The 18386-nt window shown below is 49.1% G+C and overlaps 2 protein-coding genes across 12 annotated transcripts in view; one reads left to right on the top strand and one right to left on the bottom strand.

Annotated features, from left to right (window-relative positions):
• Positions 1-1429: 1429 nt before the first annotated feature.
• LOC119064113 (uncharacterized) lies at positions 1430-5718 on the bottom strand. 2 transcript variants are annotated; one of them, XR_005085306.2, is made up of 3 exons: positions 5427-5718; positions 5099-5250; positions 1430-3839 (listed from the first exon to the last, which is right to left on the bottom strand). XR_005085306.2 is itself a non-coding variant. In XM_053660584.1 (2 exons), exons 1-2 carry the CDS (start codon positions 5631-5633, stop codon positions 4956-4958), a joined length of 495 nt encoding a protein of 164 aa, XP_053516559.1. In that variant the 5' UTR covers positions 5634-5718; the 3' UTR covers positions 4864-4955. The 2 variants fall into 2 exon arrangements, 1 of the variants encoding a protein (XP_053516559.1); XM_053660584.1 differs by lacking the exon at positions 1430-3839 and having other exon boundaries at positions 4864-5250; positions 5434-5718.
• Positions 4762-18386, top strand: part of VPS13D (vacuolar protein sorting 13 homolog D) — a 231178-nt gene continuing 217553 nt past the window's right edge. For 9 of the 10 annotated variants that reach the window (XM_053660580.1, XM_053660579.1, XM_053660578.1 and 6 more), the window contains exons 1-5: positions 4762-4870; positions 7707-7879; positions 13278-13355; positions 15901-16091; positions 16189-16269. In XM_053660580.1, coding sequence (XP_053516555.1) covers positions 7783-7879; positions 13278-13355; positions 15901-16091; positions 16189-16269 — 447 coding nt within the window. In that variant the 5' untranslated portion in view covers positions 4762-4870; positions 7707-7782. Of the gene's footprint in view, positions 4871-6670; positions 7435-7706; positions 7880-13277; positions 13356-15900; positions 16092-16188; positions 16270-18386 lie in introns of those variants that run through there. The other variant, XM_053660574.1, reaches the window with a different exon arrangement.

Genomic DNA, 18386 nt, shown 5'->3' with positions numbered 1-18386 from the left:
CCCATTCATCACCATTAGGGAGCACAGCAGTGGATGGACTAGCCACGTAGTCAGGAGTCTGGGCCCTCCCACCCCACCTGCCCAGGGGCGAGTCCTGGCTCTGCCACTTCCTGTCTGTGTGACCTCAGGCAAGTTCATGAACCTCTCTCTGCCCCATTCTCCTTATCTGTAAGATGAGCTTAAAATAGTAGCTCCCTCAGAGTAAGGGATTACGGAAGTTGTTATCTGTGCGATGCTGGGAACCCATGCCTGGCACAGTGCTCAATAAATATTAGCTGCTTTTGTTTTGCACATGTGGATGCGGGGTGTGCAACAGAGGCTGGGACAGACCAGGTCCCTGCTGAAGCTGACACACTAGGAGGGGCTATGTAAAGAAATACTTGTAGCTCTTGCTGGTGTGGCTCAGTGGACTGAGTGCTGGCCTGGTCAGTTCGATTCCCAGTCAGGGCACATGCCTGGGATGCAGGCCAGGTCTCCAGTTGGGGGTGATGTTTCTCTCATATATCAATGTTTCTCTCCCTCTCTTTCCCCTCTCTCTAAAAATAAATAAATAAAATCTAAAAGAAGACAAGAAATACCTGTAGGCCATGCCAGGTGGTGGTAGGTGCTAAGAAGAAAAATGCAGGAACGTAAAGGGACAGAGAAGGATGGGGGAGCTGCTAGTTTGCAAGGTGGGGTGATGAAGGCTTTTCCGAGGAGCTGAACTTGGAGCGGCCTTGGGGACACAAGGTCAGGGAGGGTGGCTGCAGAAGCCACAGAGAGGTTGGAGGGTTTTATTCCCAGTATGATGGGAGGGGTCTGAGCCGGGGTGTGTAAGTTCCGCAGCTCTGCCAGTCTAAGAGTTGGGTAACTGAACTTCGGTTATTTTATCTGCATAATTGCCCTAGGAGATGGGTGAGGTGCCCATTATCCCTGCTTTGCAGGTGAGGACTCTCATGGGCTGGGTTTGATACTTATCAAATGAGTCAAGTAGGATGAACAGTCTGTTTACTGTGGGAGACTCTTTATAACCAGAATTTCACAAGCAAGTCAAAGGGGAAGGGCCCTCTCTTTCTGGACTTCTCTACCCACCAGGAGCTCCATATTCAGAAGCCACCTAGCAGGGCAGCGTCCTGCAAGCTGGGAGGTGGGGCTGAATGGCTGATTGGGGGCAAACCTAAACTGGTGCCCTGCTGTGTGAACTGGGAGCAGCGGCTATCTCTCCCTGGAGCTCAGAATCTCCTCTGCAAGAGAAGGGGCTGGCTTGTGGGCTGTGGTCTCTCCTTTGTCCCCTCTTCCCCCCTGCAGGGTGACAGTACCCCCTCTGCCCACACTGTCTTCATTTTCTCAAGAGACTCTGGATGTATAAAAATAATTTTTATGTTGACTATGTTAAAGTAAAATTTTGGAGATATTTGGTTAAATAAAACATTACCTTTAATTTCACCTGTTCCTTTTCACTCTTTTAAATGTGGCTGCTTAGACTTATGTATGTGGTTTACATTATATTTTTACTGCACTACTCTCGAAAGTTAAATGCGTTCAAGATCTGATTAAATTAATTCATAATTAAAATGACAACTTCCCCTCCCCTGAGATCCCTACTTCCCCTCATGGGGCTCTTATATCATCATCTCAAGTATTGTATAATTTACATATATGTTATAGTTATTGCTTACCATCTGTTCCTCTTGATAGAACATAAACTCCAATAGAACAGAACTTTGTCTATTTTGTTCAGTGATGTAGCCCCACCTGGTTAGAACCATGCCAGGCATATAGTAGCTGCTCAGTAAATGGTGAATGAATAAATGAATGAACGCATAGGAGGTGTGGGGATTCCAAATCTTCCAATTTTTTTCTAGAGAAGTTCAAAGTATAGATTTTCACATGTAAACTCCAGCTTTTAAATTGTCATAATGAATTTAAATTATTTTAAAGCCCTGTGTGGGCCAAAAGAAACATTCTCTGCAGCAGCTTTGGCGGCCTGTCTGCACCCACCATGATCCAGATGATTCTGGAGGCTGATACACACTAGACCCGGTGGGGAGGGGAGTGCTGAGCAGGTGCCCTCAACTCTGCCTGTCTCAGAAAACTTGCCCCTCCTGCATCAACACACATCTCAGGGTCTAGCATGGGTGGTAATTAAGACATGACCCCCATCTCCTGCAGCCTCTCACCTGTTGTGTCTGTGGCTTGCAACTTTGGGGGTCACAGCATGGGTGGGGATGAAGGGAGGACCTTCCCTGTGGCCAACACAACCCCATCCTCTCAGCCAGGCCAGCATTTGACCTCTCTGCATCCTGGTTCTCCCACAACAGCTGTAACTTGTGCTCTAGCAGCTGAAGACAGATGGCTCAAGGCAGGAAAGGCTGAGGCCATATGGGAGAAGGCTCCAGACTTGCAGCAGAGACCTGAGGCGCACCCTGGTCTCCTTTATGACCTTGACTTAGTCTTTGCCCCTTTCTGGTCCTCAATTTTCCCTTCTGTACATGAGACCTTTGTACCAGCTCTGCATTCCCAAACGCATCACCTGGGGATCTTGGGTTTCCTGTAGACTCACTGAATTAGCTTTGGGGGCCAGGTTTTCTCATGGAGGCCTCTTCTGGCCACACCTGTGAAATGAGATGCCCCTCTCTCCTCCCTTGCTTCCCACTGTTGTTCTTTGGCACCTAGAACCGTCTGGTTCCTCACTATTTTACGTTGACTTTGCCTGTTGCCTGTCTTTCCTCCCCTGCTGCTATGTAAGCCCTAGGAGGGCAGGGCTTTTTCACATATCAGCTTTACTGAGGAATAATTTACAGAAAATTGACCAATTTACCAATTTTAAGTGCACCCTTCAATGAATTTGGATGGCTGTTGGACAGGCTTGTGACCACGAAAACCCAAATTTAGACCCATTCCATCACCCTGAAAAGTTCCTTCATGCCCCTCCCAAGGCAATCCCCTCCTTCCACCCCCTGATCCTGGCCACCAGGGATCTGCTCATGCCATTCCAGTTAGGGCTCTTCTAGAATGTCATAGAAATGGAATCACTACAGTATGTGGTCTTTTGTGGTCTGGCTTGTTTTCTCCCCTCAAAGCTAATGCTTCTGAATTTCCTCTGGGCTGGTGCCTGTATCAGTAGTTTGCTCCTTTTCATTGCCGACTTGTATTCCACTGTGGAGGTAAATCGCAATCTGTTTATCCCTTTTCCTGCTGATGGACATTTTGATTATTCCCAGGTTTTGGCTACCATGAATGAAGCTGCTATGAGCATTTGTGTATAAGCCTATGCATGCATGTGCTCTCATCGTCTTGGGTAAATATCTCGGGGTGGGAGGGCTGTATGGTACGTGTATGTTCAGACTGATAAGAAACCGAGGGCACAGGGACTTAAAGTAATACCGGTTGAGTGAATGGTGCCCCTGCACCTGCCTCTTTCATACACGCCTCGGGCACAGCCAGGTGTTTCTGAAACTGGAGGATCTGGACTCATATCCTTCGGCTCTGATGGGCTCCTTTCCATCTGGGGAGTGCAGGGACTTTACACCCACACCTCAGCCCTTCAGGGGAGCCTGTGTTGAGGTTCTGGCAGGTTGATGCCACTTCAGAGGAACCCAGATCTTGCTTAGGAGTGAGTCAGCCCCTTAGCTTAGCATTATGATAGCTGATAATTACTTGGTAAATATACCATTGCTACTCTGCTGTCCTGTGTCCTGCATTTTCTGACTTTTTACGAGCCTGAGGTGTTCTTCCTGTTCCTCTGGTGACAGTGCAAGAGGTAGTATCCATCTTCCTCTTCATTCATTCATTCCTGTTCATTCATTCATTTGTAGCACCTTTGTTGAGTCTTTTCTGTGCCAGGTACTGTCTGGGTGCTGAAGAAACATTTGTGAAAAAGATAAGATCTCTGCTTTCAGGGAACTTTCACAAAGGGGAAAGATTATCTATAAACCAATAGATAATTATCTATAAACCAATAGATAATTTCGGTAGCATTAAGTTCTGTGAGGAAAATACAACAGGGTAGTAGATGAGGAGAACTTTAGGTAGGACGGAGGGGGAACATTGGAAGCAAGGAGTCAACTTTCTGACTCTGCAAACCTGCTGTTGCAGCCACTAACCACATACTCTAGCGAGCACTTGAAATGCAGCTACTTTGAACTCACAAGTGTCGTTAAGTGCAAAATACACACTAGATTTCAAAAACTTACTATAAAAAAACCCTAAAATATTTCCTTAATAGTTTTTTCTGTTCAGGACACACTGGATTCAGTAAAATATATTATTAATTTCACTTTTTTCTTTTCCCCTTAAAAAATGTACCAACTCGGTACATTTAATGTCACTATGTAGCTTGCATTACCTTTCCATTGGGCAGTAGTGAGAATGGCAAATGTAAGGCCCTGAGCCAGGCACTGAAGGATGCCGTGGCAGTGTGGGCCAAGGAACAGTGGCAGAAATAGGAAGGGACCAAATCCAATAGCATCTCGGTGTCAAATCTGTGAAGAAGCAGGTTTTAAGCCTAAAGGGGAAGCCGTTTTAAGCAGGCAAGTGGCATGGTCTGAATTATATTTTAACAGAGCCGGGTGGCTGCTAAGTGGAGACCTGATTGTGGAGTGGGGAGGGTTAGATGGAAGGCCGGACGTTGCAGAAGGAAGAATCCTGGGTTCCAATACTGTCTGTGCCCGAACGTTAGGGCACCCCCACCCCGCTGCAAGAGCTGCCGTCGGCGCCAGGGGGCGCCCCCTCGATGACTCGGCGCTCGGCTGGCCAGGCGCTGGCGCGTCGCCCGCTCGATTGGTCGAGTCGGGGAGGGCCGGAGCGCCTCTTGCAGCGCCATTGAGGAGCGGCGGAGAGGAAGCGCCGCGCAGTGCCGGGCTCGGCGGGTGGCCCAGGACACCGACAGGTACATTATGAGATGGGAATGCGCCGGGCAGGGCGAGGGACCGCAGGGCGGGCGTGGGCCGGCAGTAGGCCACTCCGACTCCGCTTCAGACCAGGGGGTCGGGCCCCGCCCTCCGGGAGCGCGGCTCCCGGAGTCCCGGCCCGGCGTCCGGCCCTCCGGCCGTCGGAAATCCTCTGGGGAGCCTTGGGGCGACCGAGTCTCTGACGGCGCGGAGCCTGCCGCCCTCACCTCCGGGGATCCTTGCGTCCGAGTCCTTGTGGGCACCCCGGCCACAGGCTTGGACAGCTTTAGCCTCCGTGGGACCCCGGCGTCTGTGTCCTGGGGAGTCCGAGGCTCCACCAGAACCGGCACCTTTTCTGGGGTCTTGGTAGCTTGTCACCCTGGAATTGGAGCGGTGTCAGTTCACATCTTACCCCCGACCCTCGGTCTCAATGCGGGACCCCAGTGTGCAAGCCCCCCAACCCAACACCCAAGAATGGGGCGCCAGTCAGTTCTCCAGTGCCCTAACCACCTCTTACACCAGCCTTTTGGGGTCACGCTCTACAGTGGGACGGACCTCAGACCTCAAACCTGCTGTTACTCCTTGCGTGCCGGGGTCACGCCCTGGTTGAGCTCCTCCTCCCAGGTATGGGGTCTGGCGCCGTTCCCACTGGGCTCTGTACGGGAGGTCTCCGTCCCCTGGGGCGGATCTTAGGGTTGTGATAGCGAGGGAGCTGGCCGGAGGATTGTGGGAGCCTTGTCTTCTGGACCCCGTGCCTGGCATCCCGGCCCCCTTTCGCTTCCTATCCGAGCTCCCTGGGGCCAGCCACACTGAACTCGCCGCCTGTGGGAGGGGCGCCAAGGTCCAGTTGCCAGTCCTTCCTACTGCCAGCTCTGGCCACCGCCGGAGGGAGGGGCCTGGCTCAAGGTCACCCGGCTCAGTCCGTGGGCTGAGCACGGATCCCCGGGGTCACCTGCCCCACCGACTGGGGAGGCCGGCGGGGGATGAGTGGGAGGCAGCTGCCTGGAATCCCCGATGGACTTGCGCGTAAACACTTCGGGATTCCAGCCAGTCTGGCGGCCCTTCCCGACACCGGATTCCTTAAGGGAATCCGTGAAGTGGCTTCAAGCCTGGTCTAGATGCTTGGGTCTCAGTGTACTGACCAGGGCGTTGTACCATGCTTTTAATCTGTGTTTTGCATTCTTTCGCCTTCAGGGTGAGTAGAGTAGGGCCGGATCTTGTGTACAAACAACTGACAGTTGTTTTCCTTCACTGCGAGCGCGTTTGGAGTTGGCACTTCAGTGAGAGAGAGTTTGTTGGCATGTAGGGCTGAAGGCAGTGGAAGGGACTTCAAAAATAAAGAGCACTCTGACTTGGGCACCTTGCCCGAGTGTGTTGAGAACCTGCAACTGGAGACTGGGTTAGTCAGGTGCACATTTTGTTTTCACAGATTTACTTGTTTGAAGTGAAAATAAAGGAATGTTTCTTTTACTCAGACTGTGAAACATTATTTTAAAAAGTTTGTTCCTGTAACCAGTTCTTTAAGTAAATATATCCAATAACCTTCAGTAGATTCCTAGTTTTACATAAAATGTAGCTTTAAAAAAAAGCTTTGGAAAGAAATGAGTATTTCACCACATGCTATTTATTTACCTATTCATTTTTACCGTCCTTGCTAACGAATCAAAGTCTTGCCCGGAAGTGCAAAGCACTGTTGACAAACAAGCCTTTCCTGGACATTAACTCTTACGGGGCCTTGTGCTTGGGGTCTTTGTTGGGTGCGGGAGCCTTTCGGTTGTGTTAAGTGTATTTTCTGGCTCTAGGATGTCTCTCTGGAGGAGGGGCATGGTGCTTGGAAAGGATCCTGGGGCGGGTGGTTCCAAGTGGGATGTGGCCACAGCGGATCTGGAGTGTGTAGCGCAACTGGCTGGTGCCCGACATGCTTGGCTCAGACAAGACTTGGAGCTCCTGGTTCTAATTGGGGCCTACTGGCTGAGTGACCTCGGGACTCACACTTTTGGAGTCTCAGATTCCCTCGTGTGAACTTTTTGTAAGACTAAAAATGTGTATGTTTTTTATGGTACTAATATGCACCAAGTATTATAAATAATAATGATAGACAGTAGTAATTTAGTACAGAATGTAAATACTGTGGCTGGAACCAGAGGATTTCTGGTGTTTGTAATTACTGAGGTAGTTCATTGTATCGGCATCAGGTACGAGCAGTGCCGCTCCAGGACATTTAAGAACAGTGAAAACTCACTGTTTTCTCCTTCCTTATATCATTTTACAAGTGATCCCGATGAACAAGTTTGCAGAATTGAGTTAGGGAAGGCTTAAAGAGGATCATTGCAGAATACGCAGTTCATCGATACAATCTCTGAGTGCACTTTTGCCTTAATCTGGGACAGGCTTTCTTGGCTTGGCACTGCTGACTAGATAGCCAGCCCTTTGCTGCGGGGAACTATCTGCAGCACCCACGGGCTCTACCCACAGGTGCCTGTAGCAACCTCCCACTCCCGACACTCAAAAATATCTCTCGACTTTGACAACTCACACCTGGATGAGAACCTGCAGTCCCAGGGTGAGTCACTAAAGCAGGCAGTTTGACGATCAGTTACATTGACAAGATACACAACTTGGAATGGTGGTGATCTGTGACCGTTTCTTGCATTGCGTCAAAATGTGGATGTATTGGTTTGGCCCTTCATTTATTAATGACATCTGGCACCGCTTCTCACCCCATGTTTTCTTAAGTCTGTGCTTTGAATTCACCTACCTTTAAAGAAAGTAGGGAAAAATCAGCTTAGAAAAATCATGTTTTTTTGTTGATTTCTTTTTTTTTTTCCCTCTCAGATTCTTCTGTGACCATGAGAGAGAAAAGTCAAGAATGACCAGTGATCTTTAAACACCTTGTCTTGGGGATATAGTCATGTTGGAAGGGCTTGTAGCCTGGGTTCTCAACACCTACCTGGGGAAATACGTCAATAACCTGAACACTGACCAGCTCTCTGTCGCGCTTCTGAAAGGTGAGTGCACAGGTCTCTTCCTGGGGAGAACACCTTCTCCTTTCTGTTGTCTTCTTGTTGTACTGAGAATGACAAACCATGATGCTCAGATGGCTTTTTATTAAGTATGTGTAAAAGGAAATAATTTCTCCCATACGACACCAATTATTATTACAGGGTAACTTAAGAATGTAGCTGTATTGCTGTAGATTCTAGGGAACTATTAAGTTTGTTTTTTTTTTTTTTTTAACTATACTGCTGGTGAGTGTGCTTTACTCCAGGTAACTTGTAGCCTTATGAAGCTTTCTGGAGGCAGCGACAATGGATGTAAGGACAGTGGAATTTGGAGCCACAGTTTCTGTAGGAAAAGAGGGCAGTACCCATCTCCAGGGCTGCGAGAGGGATCAGATGGAGGGACATTTGAAGCTCCTCTTCTGCTGGCATATAACAGACACCCAGTCGGTGTTATAGTATGTCCTGTGCGGAGCTGACGGGATTCCTGAGGCCTTGTCTCACTTGGTGGTAAGGTGCCGAAAGCTTGAGACATTGTAGTCTTCATAGGCCTGTACTTGGTAAATGCAGTCCAGTGATTTGGGGTGGGACTGGAAGGCTGTTTTTTCCCTCCTTCTCCTTGTTTTCAGTTAAGTTCCCTTTGTTCAACTCAAAGTGGAGCCCTTTAGTAAACCCAGAGAAAGGAGATTAAGTAAGCCTGTGGCATTGCAGAAAGTGGACTGGAGTCTGCCAGTGTGGTGCAGACCTCAGCTTCCTGGAGCGCGGTTTTGGCACGTGGATCAGGGCAGGTTGGAGGAGGTAGCAGTGGTACAGGTGGTGGTGTAGCTGAGAATAGGGTGCCGGTGGCTCCCCTGTCCCCTGAGATGTGGCTTTCCAGGTATTTCCAACTCATCTGGACTGGTACAGTGATTGCGGCGGTGATAGGCTCTGGGCGCTATCACGGGCACACCTCCTCTCCCTTCCCCTTAATTGGAAACAGAAGTGGGTTCCTTCCTAGTCTCCCATTTTCCTCCTGTCCTTAGAGGGTGCAGTTAAATGCAGAGCGAAAGTGACCAGTCTGTCAGGGGAGAGGATGTGTTCCAAGTACAATAGTCATGTCAGGTTCACCCCTCTGGTCACTTGCTGAAGTTCTCAAACACACGATGAAGCAAACCAGGGGGTACAGGGCAGGTACCAGGGCCCAGAAAGAGAAGGGCAACGTGTAGCCTTGCGAATAAAAGAGCTGGCTCTCTCAACAGTGGCATGGGACGAGGATGTTTGCTGAACAAATGAATAAATAGCAGTGTTTGTGGCCCATGATGCACCCTGGAATCTATACTAATAACAGATTTCTAATCTCAGCAGTTTTAGACAGAATATGTCTTGTAAAAACTGTGTGTCTCTCTCTCTGATGCTTTGAACTCCTTCTCTATGCTGCTTTTTTTTTTTAAAGTTCTCTATGGCATTCAACGAACCTGTGGGATTTAAGGAATATTTCTCTGCAGAACAGAAAGATGCTTTTACCTCTGGCTGGTGTGGCTCAGTGAACTGAGTGCCAACCTGAGAACCAAAGGGTCGCCGGTTTGATTCCCAGTCAGGGCACATGCCTGGGTTATGGGCTTGGTCTCCAGTTGGGGATATGCCAGAGGCAACCGCACACTGATGTTTCTTTCATTTTCTGTTTCCCTCCCTTCCCTTCTCTCTGAAAATAAATCACACCTTAAAGGAAAAACAAGATGCTTTCACTTTCATAACCAGCGTTTGTCTGGTGCCCTCTGAAGGACCCAGAGCACACCGCAGTGCTTGGCCCGAAGAGTGTTGGGGCGCCACGCATGGTCTGCTGAGAATGGCTTTGTAAAGGGGGTGACACTGTTGATCTTGAGGACACAGTGATAGGTAGTAGTGCTTGGGGGATGTTATTTCACTCTGTCTGCAGGTATTTACTATTCCAGATGCTTTGGGAGTTACAGAGGAGTGGTCAGGAGTCAGGATTTTGTAGCCAGACTGGTTTTGAATCCTGGTTCCTCCATTCACCACTAACTTGGGCAAATCACCCAAACCCTCCATGTTTCAGTCTTCCTTCCTGTGAACTGGAGGTCATACTAACTCTCACAGGGTCCTGAGGATTAGACACATCGACCTCGTTCAGAGAGATCGGAACTGCTCTTGGCAAATGGGGGGTGAGCTCTCAGTCACTGGGGGTCGCCACCCTCCATCGTCATGGACGTCGCCTGTGCTGGGCTGGTGGGTGGTGGGACTAGAAAGGTGAATCGTGCACGCACGTTAGAAGTACTGAAAACGCTGTGTCAGCGAATGAGTGGTGGAAGGACAGAGACGGCACTTTGTAAGATTTTGCTCGTTCAGTCACTCAGCAGACACTTGCTGAGCACCTGCTTTGGGTAGAGCTCTGTGTTCGGGAATGATCCAAGAGGGAGACTGTAGGAGATACTAAGAACTCAGGCGTGGGAGCTAACCCTGGTTTCACCACTTAAAAGCTATTTGTGACGGAGAGAAAGTTACTAGGCCGCCTCTGCACCCGTCCCTTCTTGCCACCCGAGATCGAAAGATCTAGTATGAACTCTGGCGCCGTCGTCTGCCAGCTCTGTGAGTGTTGAGTGAACTGCTTGTCCTCTAAGCCTCATCTTTCTCATCTCAGAAAGGGAGTGGATAATAGTACCTCCTCATGCTGTCGTGAGGACTGGCTGATGTAGTGCACATGCAGTGCCTGGCACGTAGTGAGACCTCGCTAAATGATAGCTGTGACTGTTATTGCTACTGTGACTGATCCACCTCCACAGTGCCCGCCCTTGGAGGGCTCGCTGTGACCCTGTTGGGGAGGCAGAAGTCACACGGTCACCCAAGGCAGTATAAATTGTTACTACTGGACACTGAGGCGTAATGCAGGGGGCTGCAAAGGAGAGGAGCCATTCCTCCTGTCTGTGAGACTCTGGGAAGCTGTAAAGAGGGTCGTGGCAGGGTTTCGATGGGGGTGCGAGTGGGTCACCGCACTCTGGGTTGGATGAAGTGCGAGTGCGGGTACGGAAGGCTGCCGCCTAGAGGGCGTGCCTGGGGCCTGAAGGTAGCGGTTGCCGGTGCCTTGCCAGGGAGTTGGACCTTTGCTGTGGGCACATCTGTAGCTGTGACCCAAAACTTCGATTCCCTTCCTTTTTCTTTCCATAAGTGCTGCGGCTCAGGTTGGCCTTTTCAGTGACCTGGGGCTGAGGGAAGAGCCTTCAGTGATTATTAGCCATCACTGAAAAATGACCAGCCTCTAAATTCACTCCAGTTCTGGTGACCGCCTTTGTTGCCAGTCTGAGATGAGGAATTTGGGGTGATGGAGGTATCCAGGAATAAGCCTGCAAAACACCCACCTGGAAGTGCGTGGACAGCACTGTCGTTTGTGAGGTGCGTACCTGTGCTGGCCGCTGTAGGCCTTTCCCAGTGGGGCCAGCTGTGGGGCAGTAGGAGGCCTTTGGTCTCCAACCACGGTGGCTGCGGTTTAGCCTTAGCCCCCCTTTCTTCTCGTTCTTTCCCTGTTTCTGCTCCTTTCCAAACCATCTCCCTCATTTTCCGGGCTTCAGCTTCTTTAATTTCGCATGGCGTGGGTTACCTGTGATGCCAGGGAGACGGAGGGCTGGCTGCCTTGAGACAGACTTGGGTATTGAAAAACAGGGCAGATGATTCAAACGCTGCTCCTCAGAGGAAGAAGAAAAGGCACGCTTTCCTTCCTTTAAGTCCGTTTTAACCGATAAGGAATATGTTTTATGACTCTACCCGCCTTATGACCATTTTCTCCCCAAATGGGGAAATACAGTTTGTTTGGGCTCCTTGGACTTGTTATTAGTGTCTCCTTTTGGTTAGGGTTAGGGTTAGGGTATGTGGATCGCCCGTACAGACAGCTGTTCCTGCAAGAGTACAAGAAATAAGTTGGCCGCGTTTGCTCAGAATCTGCCAAATTACTAGATTTAAATACCTCCTTAGAAGCCAGTGATGCACAAGTCTTGCACAATCATTTAGAGGGAAAAAATAATCAAGCATCTTGCTTTAATTTGACTTTGGAGGAAAAGGCTTGCCTGCCTTTCCTCAGCTCTCTTACCAGTTAGTGGTCGTGGGGTGGCTGTCTGTGCTGCTTGTTCTCGGAAATGATGGATCTCAGGTGCGTTTCCGTGGCTCAGAGATCGTCTTGTGTGGTGGGGACAGTTCTCTAAAAATAACAACCGCCTCCGGTGTTCTTTGAGGACAGGGACCCTGCCTTCCCTTTTTGTGTTCCCGGGGGCCAGCGTGTTGCCCAACACAGGACAGGGACTGGCACGTGTTTGTGAGTTAATGTCTTCCTTAGGCGGGGATGGGGGGTGGGGTGGGTGAGAGGTCTAGGCTGTTGTTTGGAGGCGTCTAGTCCTTTAGGGTGTAAGTCACTGCAAAGGGCAGGGATGCAGGGGACTGGTGCCTTCTGCCTGGTTCTTGCGCCTGCAAGTGGAGGTGCGGGGGGAGCCGCGGAGCTGGTCCCTCCAGAAGAGAGAGTGCAGTTCCTTTTGATGGCCAACTTCGTTTACCTCCCACAGTTTCTCAGAGGTTGTGTGTAATATGCCCATTTTGGGGGGTCGGGGGGGGTCAGGGGAGTTTGTTAAAAATGGCAGATTTCTGTGATTCAATCCCAGAGATGTCTGGGCAGGGGCGCCAGGAGCCTGCGTTTCATCCCAGGAGACTGGAATGTTAATGGTCCCTCTGGTGAACATTGCTGTAAACTAGGGGTCTGCAAACTGGCCTTTTGGCCCAGTCCCAGTATGAGCTGAAAATGGCTTCTGCGTTTTTAAAGGCTTGTGAAAGAAAAAACAAAGGGACACCTTAACGCCTGAAACATTTGTAGCCTGGATCATTACAGAAAAAGCTAGGTCTCCGCCCGAACCCTTGGTCTGTGGGTCAGCTTCAGCTGTGAGCCACGTGTCAGAGCAGGAGGGTCAGGAGGTCGGTACAGACGAGGCGCACAGGCTGGCAGCGCGTGGCCCCTGCCCCCCGCGGCTCCATAGCTCTGGTCTAGTTAAACTTTCCCCTTAACCGTTAGCAATTGGCATGCAGTGGTCATCTGCTGCTTTTGCTGGGCGAACATTTCATGATTTATTTATTTATTTAATTTTCTATCATTTTATTTTTCAGTTATACTTGACATTCAGCATTATTTTGTATTAGTTTCAGGTGTACGGCATAGTGGTTAGCCAGTTATATACTTTGCAGAGTGATCCCCAGGTACTTCAAGTCCCCGCCTGGCACCATACACAGTCATTCCAGCACTACTGACGATAACCCCCGTGTTGTGCGTGTCTGCAGTGTAACAGCCAATTTGTACTTGTTAATCCCTTCACCTTTTTCACCCAGCCCCCCAGTGCCCCACCCCTCTGGCAACCATGTGATGTTGTCTTTGTTTTTCCAGGTGCTGTTGAGTTAGAAAACTTGCCATTAAAGAAAGATGCCTTGAAGGAACTGGAATTGCCATTTGAAGTCAAAGCTGGTATGTGGACTGAGGTGGGGGGGCAGTTTTGCGTAGGTTGTTTGGGACCTGAAGCTGAGAACCCGTGAGTTTGGCTGTCCTTGCCCAGGAGGAGGCCAGTGGGAAGTGCAGAGTTTAGATCCAGTTTGAAAGTGTGGTGTCTGGGCCACTAACATCAGGGTGGCTGTGGGCGGGGGTAGGGGAGGTCACGTGGCCCTCAGACCTACTGAGGTAGAACCACCGGGGGTGTGTTATCCAAGCTGCATTTTTAATAAGCACCTCCGCTGATTCTTGTGTTTACTAAAGAGTGAGAACTTCTGTTCGAGATGCAGTGGGTTCATTTTCAGAGATGTCACCACAAATATCACTGAGAGGAAGTTTACTCTGTTGTGTGAAAGTGGAACAGTGTGCCTGGGTGTGTGTGCCCCAAGTCTGCCACTTTCTGGCTGTGTGGCCCGGGGGAGCTTCCTCATCCTGCAGGTCGTGGAGGGGAACACCTGCGTTAATACGTTCAAATTACCCCCACGACGCCCGGCACACTCAATAGATGTTCGCAATTATGTAGGAGTTGGGCATTTACTAGGTGTGGTGAGGAAGCAAGAATCGTCGAGGGATAAAGATGTTCTCTATTGAATGACCACTTATAAAATCTCAGTCTTTGTTTAGGCCCCTCATCATTCAGCAGCGGCCGTCGCTGTCAGCCTGCCCTGGTTTTGGAGTGTTTATATTATGACACAGCGCAAGTCAGCTGCTAGGTCAGACAGAATAGAAGCCTCTCAAAGGATTTAGGCTTTCCTGACATCTGTTCAAGGGATGGGGGCACTGCCAGAGTCACAAGTACAGCACCGACATGTTAGAATCGGAAAGAAAACTCTCCAGAATGAAGACACTTCAAAAGAGTTACTGTTTGAGTAGCAAGGGATTGACAGAGACTCTTGGGGAAAATTGATGTTTTCTAAAATGTTTTTTTATTAATTTAAAAAAACATTTTATTCATTTATATTTAGAGGGGAAGGGAAGGAGAGAGGGAGAGAAATATCAATGTATGGTTGCCTCTCGTGTGTCCCCTGCTGGGAACTGGCCTGCAGCCTAGGTATGTGCCCTGACTGGGAATCGAACCTCAATCCTTTGGTTCACAGGCCAGCACTCATTCCACTGAGCTACACCAGCCAGGGCTAAAATTTTTTGAAAAAATGATTTTTATGCTTGTTCTGCAAAAAATTAAATGAAACCTGACAAGTTGTATTTTGCAGTCATAGAATTATTAGAATATTATGTATTCTCTCCCCAATTAATTTTGGTTAAAATTGCAACTATATACTAATTATTGTTAAAATTCTGTGCTGTCAAAATTGGTATGTTTCCGTTATAAATTTTATTAAATATCAAAAGCTCATTTTTATTTTCTAGATTAAATCCAAATTAAAATTAAAAAAATTATTGTAAATTAAAAAAAAAAGATTTATTATTTATTTTTAGAGAAAGGGGAAGGGAGGAAGAGAGGGAGAAAGATACCAGTGTGTGGTTGCCTCTCACGTGCCCTCAACTGGGGCCCTGCTCCGCAACCCAGGCATGTGCCCTGACTGGGGGTTAAACTAGTGACCCCTCGGTTCACAGGCTGGCGCTCAATCTACTGGACCACACCAGCCAGCGCAAATGATTGTAAATTTCTTAATTTGGTACTGATTACATAGTTGATCGTTGGTGTTATCATTAAAAATACCGTTGTTAATGATAGTGTTTTATATTAGATACAGGGGTACACAAAAGTAGGTTTACAATTGTGAGCATGTGGAAGTTTTTTCTTGTATTGGTATTTATCATTACTCACCTACTTTTGAGCACCCCTGTGTAACAGATCACCCCCCCTGAATTTTCGGTCTTACAGGGTACTGGTCACACTCTGATGACTTGCTGCTTTTAGGGGGGTCTCTGACAGAGCCGCTAGGACGCTTCAGATGTTCTTACCCATCGTTCCGTAGTGAATGATGGCTTGCCTCTCAGTAACTGAATTTAAAGGAGGCTTGCATTCTTGGAGGCTTGGCTGGAAATGGTAGCTTTCCCATCAGTTCAAGTTCTCACCAAGGGTCAGAGTTCTCCACAGAATGCCATTGCCGCATCACCTGCGTTTCAGGTGCACGTCCGAGATTGCACTCGTGGGGAGTCTGATAACGCCGAATGCGTACTTCACAGCCAGCAGGTTGATGATGGACAGGAAGTGAGTTTTGTGCACATGGGCCTGTGCAGGTGCCGTGGCAGGAATGACACCCCAAGGGACCTTAAGACGTAGTCCAGGTGTGGAAGAGGTAGTTTCCAGAGAGAGACCCTGTATTCGATGTGGTCAAGTTGCACCAAACTTTTTCCAGCTTCTAGTTATCGTGCCTAATTCTTACCAGTCTCAGCCTGCTAATGTTTGTTTTACCCGTCAAGGACCTGTTGCCCGTTTTCTTAAATTACAAAAAAGGTAAAAGTAGTAATACTCCTTAAAGAAAACTAGAAGAATACAGAAAAATAGAAAGGATTAAAAACAAGTACAGGAACTTACCCAGACTTTTCCTTTTCCTAGGCTTAATTGGGAAAGCCACCCTGCAGATTCCCTTTTATCGCCCCCATGTGGACCCTTGGGTGATCTCCATCTCCAGCCTTCACTTAATTGGAGCCCCTGAAAAAGTACAGGATTTCAACGATGAAAAGGAGGAGCTGTTGGAAAGGGAACGCAAGAAGGCTCTGCTTCAGGCCCTGGAGGAGAAATGGAAGGCAAGGCGACCTCCTCTTGTCCACAGGAGCAGCCTGGCGAGACGCAGGACCGCAGCAGGGTGCTGGCTTTGGCTAACACTGGCTCTTTTCTTTGTAGAATGAGCGCCAGCAGAAAGGGGAGTCCTACTGGTATTCAGTCACTGCCTCCGTAGTTACGAGAATTGTGGAGAATATTGAGGTAAGTCCTCTCGACTTGTATGCAGTAGACACACGAGGGGGATTTATTTCCCAGGCGTAGATGTCCCTCCCTTCCCGGCCGTTTGTTCCTCACGGGTCTCACTGGTGCAGGCTGTGGTCGGTGGGCAGGGTGGTGTCAGGACGAACCTGAAAAGCCAGTCCCAGGTCCTGGGTCTGGGCGCACAGGTTTTCCTGCTTCAGTTAGTGTGAGGAGGAGTTTTCGTTCACTTATATTTCACTTGACTGTCTTTTTGAATGTTGGAGGCCCACTTGCTAAAGGACTTAGCTCCCAAGAAGCCAGGTCACCTAAGGCTTAATGACTGTTGTTTCAGGGCAAATCACTTAACCCGTCTGCTCTCAGTTTCTTTATCCGTAAAACGAGAGAGGTGGGATGCGTGGTTTCTCGTCGACGAGTCAGTGAACTGGGAACAGCCACTAAGATGTCTGACCTCTCCCCCATGTGTCCAGTGGATGAGTGTCAGTGCTCGCTGTTGACTGTCTGTTCTTCTTCCATCACTGTTTTGTCCTGAAAAACTAGGTCAGGGTCCACACTAATTTTCATACATGTCGTGCATTAGCCCGTACTGACTGGTGCTTCTGCGTGGTGCCCGGTTTACACAGGTATGCCACTTTCCTGGGTGACACGGGTATGCTGCTTCCCCAGGTGACACAGGGATGCCACCCCCCCCAGACTACTCTGAGGTTGTTGGTTTCCTGACTTCCACTGACTTGATCGCTGGCTAGATGAAAAGATCGGTACATTTGAGGGGACTACTTTGAATTCTGTTTCAGGAAGTTACTTTTTTTTAAGCTGTCATTGATTCTTAAAAGTTCATCAATATTATTTTTATTTTACTTTTAATAGTAGCTTTGTTGAGATTTAGTTCATATTCCATAAAGTGTACAATGTAATGTTTCTAGCACATTTTCAGACTTGTGTGTTGTTGGCCACTATCTAATTTGAGAAGATGCTCGTCGTCCCCCAAAGAAACCCTGTACCCAGTTAGTAGTCACCCCCAATTCCGCTCTCCCTCCAACCCCCTGCAACCCCAAATCTGCTTTCTCTGTGGATTTGCTTATTCTGGGAATTTCATACAAATGGAGTCATACGCTCTCTGTGTGGCCTTTCGTGTCTGGCTTCTTTCACTTAGCGTAATGTTTCAAGTTTCATCCATGTTGTGACCCCTGTGAGTGCTTCGTTCCTTTTTATGACCAAGTAATCTATCTCTTTGTGTGCTTTGTCAGAGATAAAGTGGGACAGTGACTGCTGACGGGGGGGGGGGAGGTGGGGGAGAGCAGAGCTCTGTTCCGGTTTGCACAGAGGTGACTAGGCCTTTTAGAAGGGAGTGGGGGCGAGTGTCGGGGTGGGGCTCAGGGGAAGAATTACAGAGCGTTGATTGGAGTGAGGAAGGCGACCAGGCCAGCGTGTCTGCTAGCGAGGCTTCTGTCCTCTCGCAGAGGCAGAGGCTGCTCGAGGAGGCCCTGGGCTTCCTGAGGATTACACGCAGAGGGATGGCTTTCCTGTCCCCAAGTTGTAGGAGTTCATAGGTGTCAGTGGGACAGGGAAAGGATTCGCAGTTGCCCCGAGCAACAACCGTAGGTACTGTAGGAAAAGGGCGGCTGGAGGCTGAGTTGGCTGGGACAGACAGCCCCAGCTTTCCTGAGAGGAGCTCGGAGTAGTCAGAAGCAAAGGCTGAGGAAGCTGGGTCGCAGCCGGGTCACATCCCTCAGGGCAGGGGTTGGGGCAGAGCATCCCTGCCGAGAGCTTTGCAGCACTTGGGATGCACCGCGTTTTGTCCATCTGCTCATCAGCCGGTGGACGTTGGGTGGGTTCCACTTTTTGGCTACTGGGAATAATGCCACCATGAACATTTGTGTGTAGTTTTGTATGAACACACTTTCAGTTCTCTTGAGCACTGTGTATCTAGGAGCAGAATTGTTGAGTCATACGGTAACTGTATGTTTGTTTGAGGGACTAGCAAACTGTTTTCCAGAGTCTGCGGCTGTTCAGTGTCACAGTGTCACCACTGATGTGCGAGCGTTTAGTGTGTCCTCACCCTTTTTGGCACTCACTGCTCTCTGTCTTTTGACGATCGCCACACCGGTGGGTGCGCAGCG

Source organism: Artibeus jamaicensis, unplaced genomic scaffold, assembly GCF_021234435.1.
Source record: "Artibeus jamaicensis isolate MK-2021 breed Jamaican fruit bat unplaced genomic scaffold, CSHL_Jam_final scaffold_847, whole genome shotgun sequence".
In the NCBI taxonomy this organism is placed as follows: domain Eukaryota; kingdom Metazoa; phylum Chordata; class Mammalia; order Chiroptera; family Phyllostomidae; genus Artibeus; species Artibeus jamaicensis.
This window is presented reverse-complemented; position numbering and strand designations above follow the sequence as displayed.

Coding starts and splice junctions, on each gene's coding strand:
- LOC119064113 (XM_053660584.1), bottom strand. CDS start 5,633: ATGCCAGGCACGGGGTCCAGAAGACAAGGCTCCCACAATCCTCCGGCC. Junction 5,251..5,433: donor GGAGTAACAGCAGGTTTGAG/GTCTGAGGTCCG, acceptor CTCCAATTCCAG/GGTGACAAGCTACCAAGACC.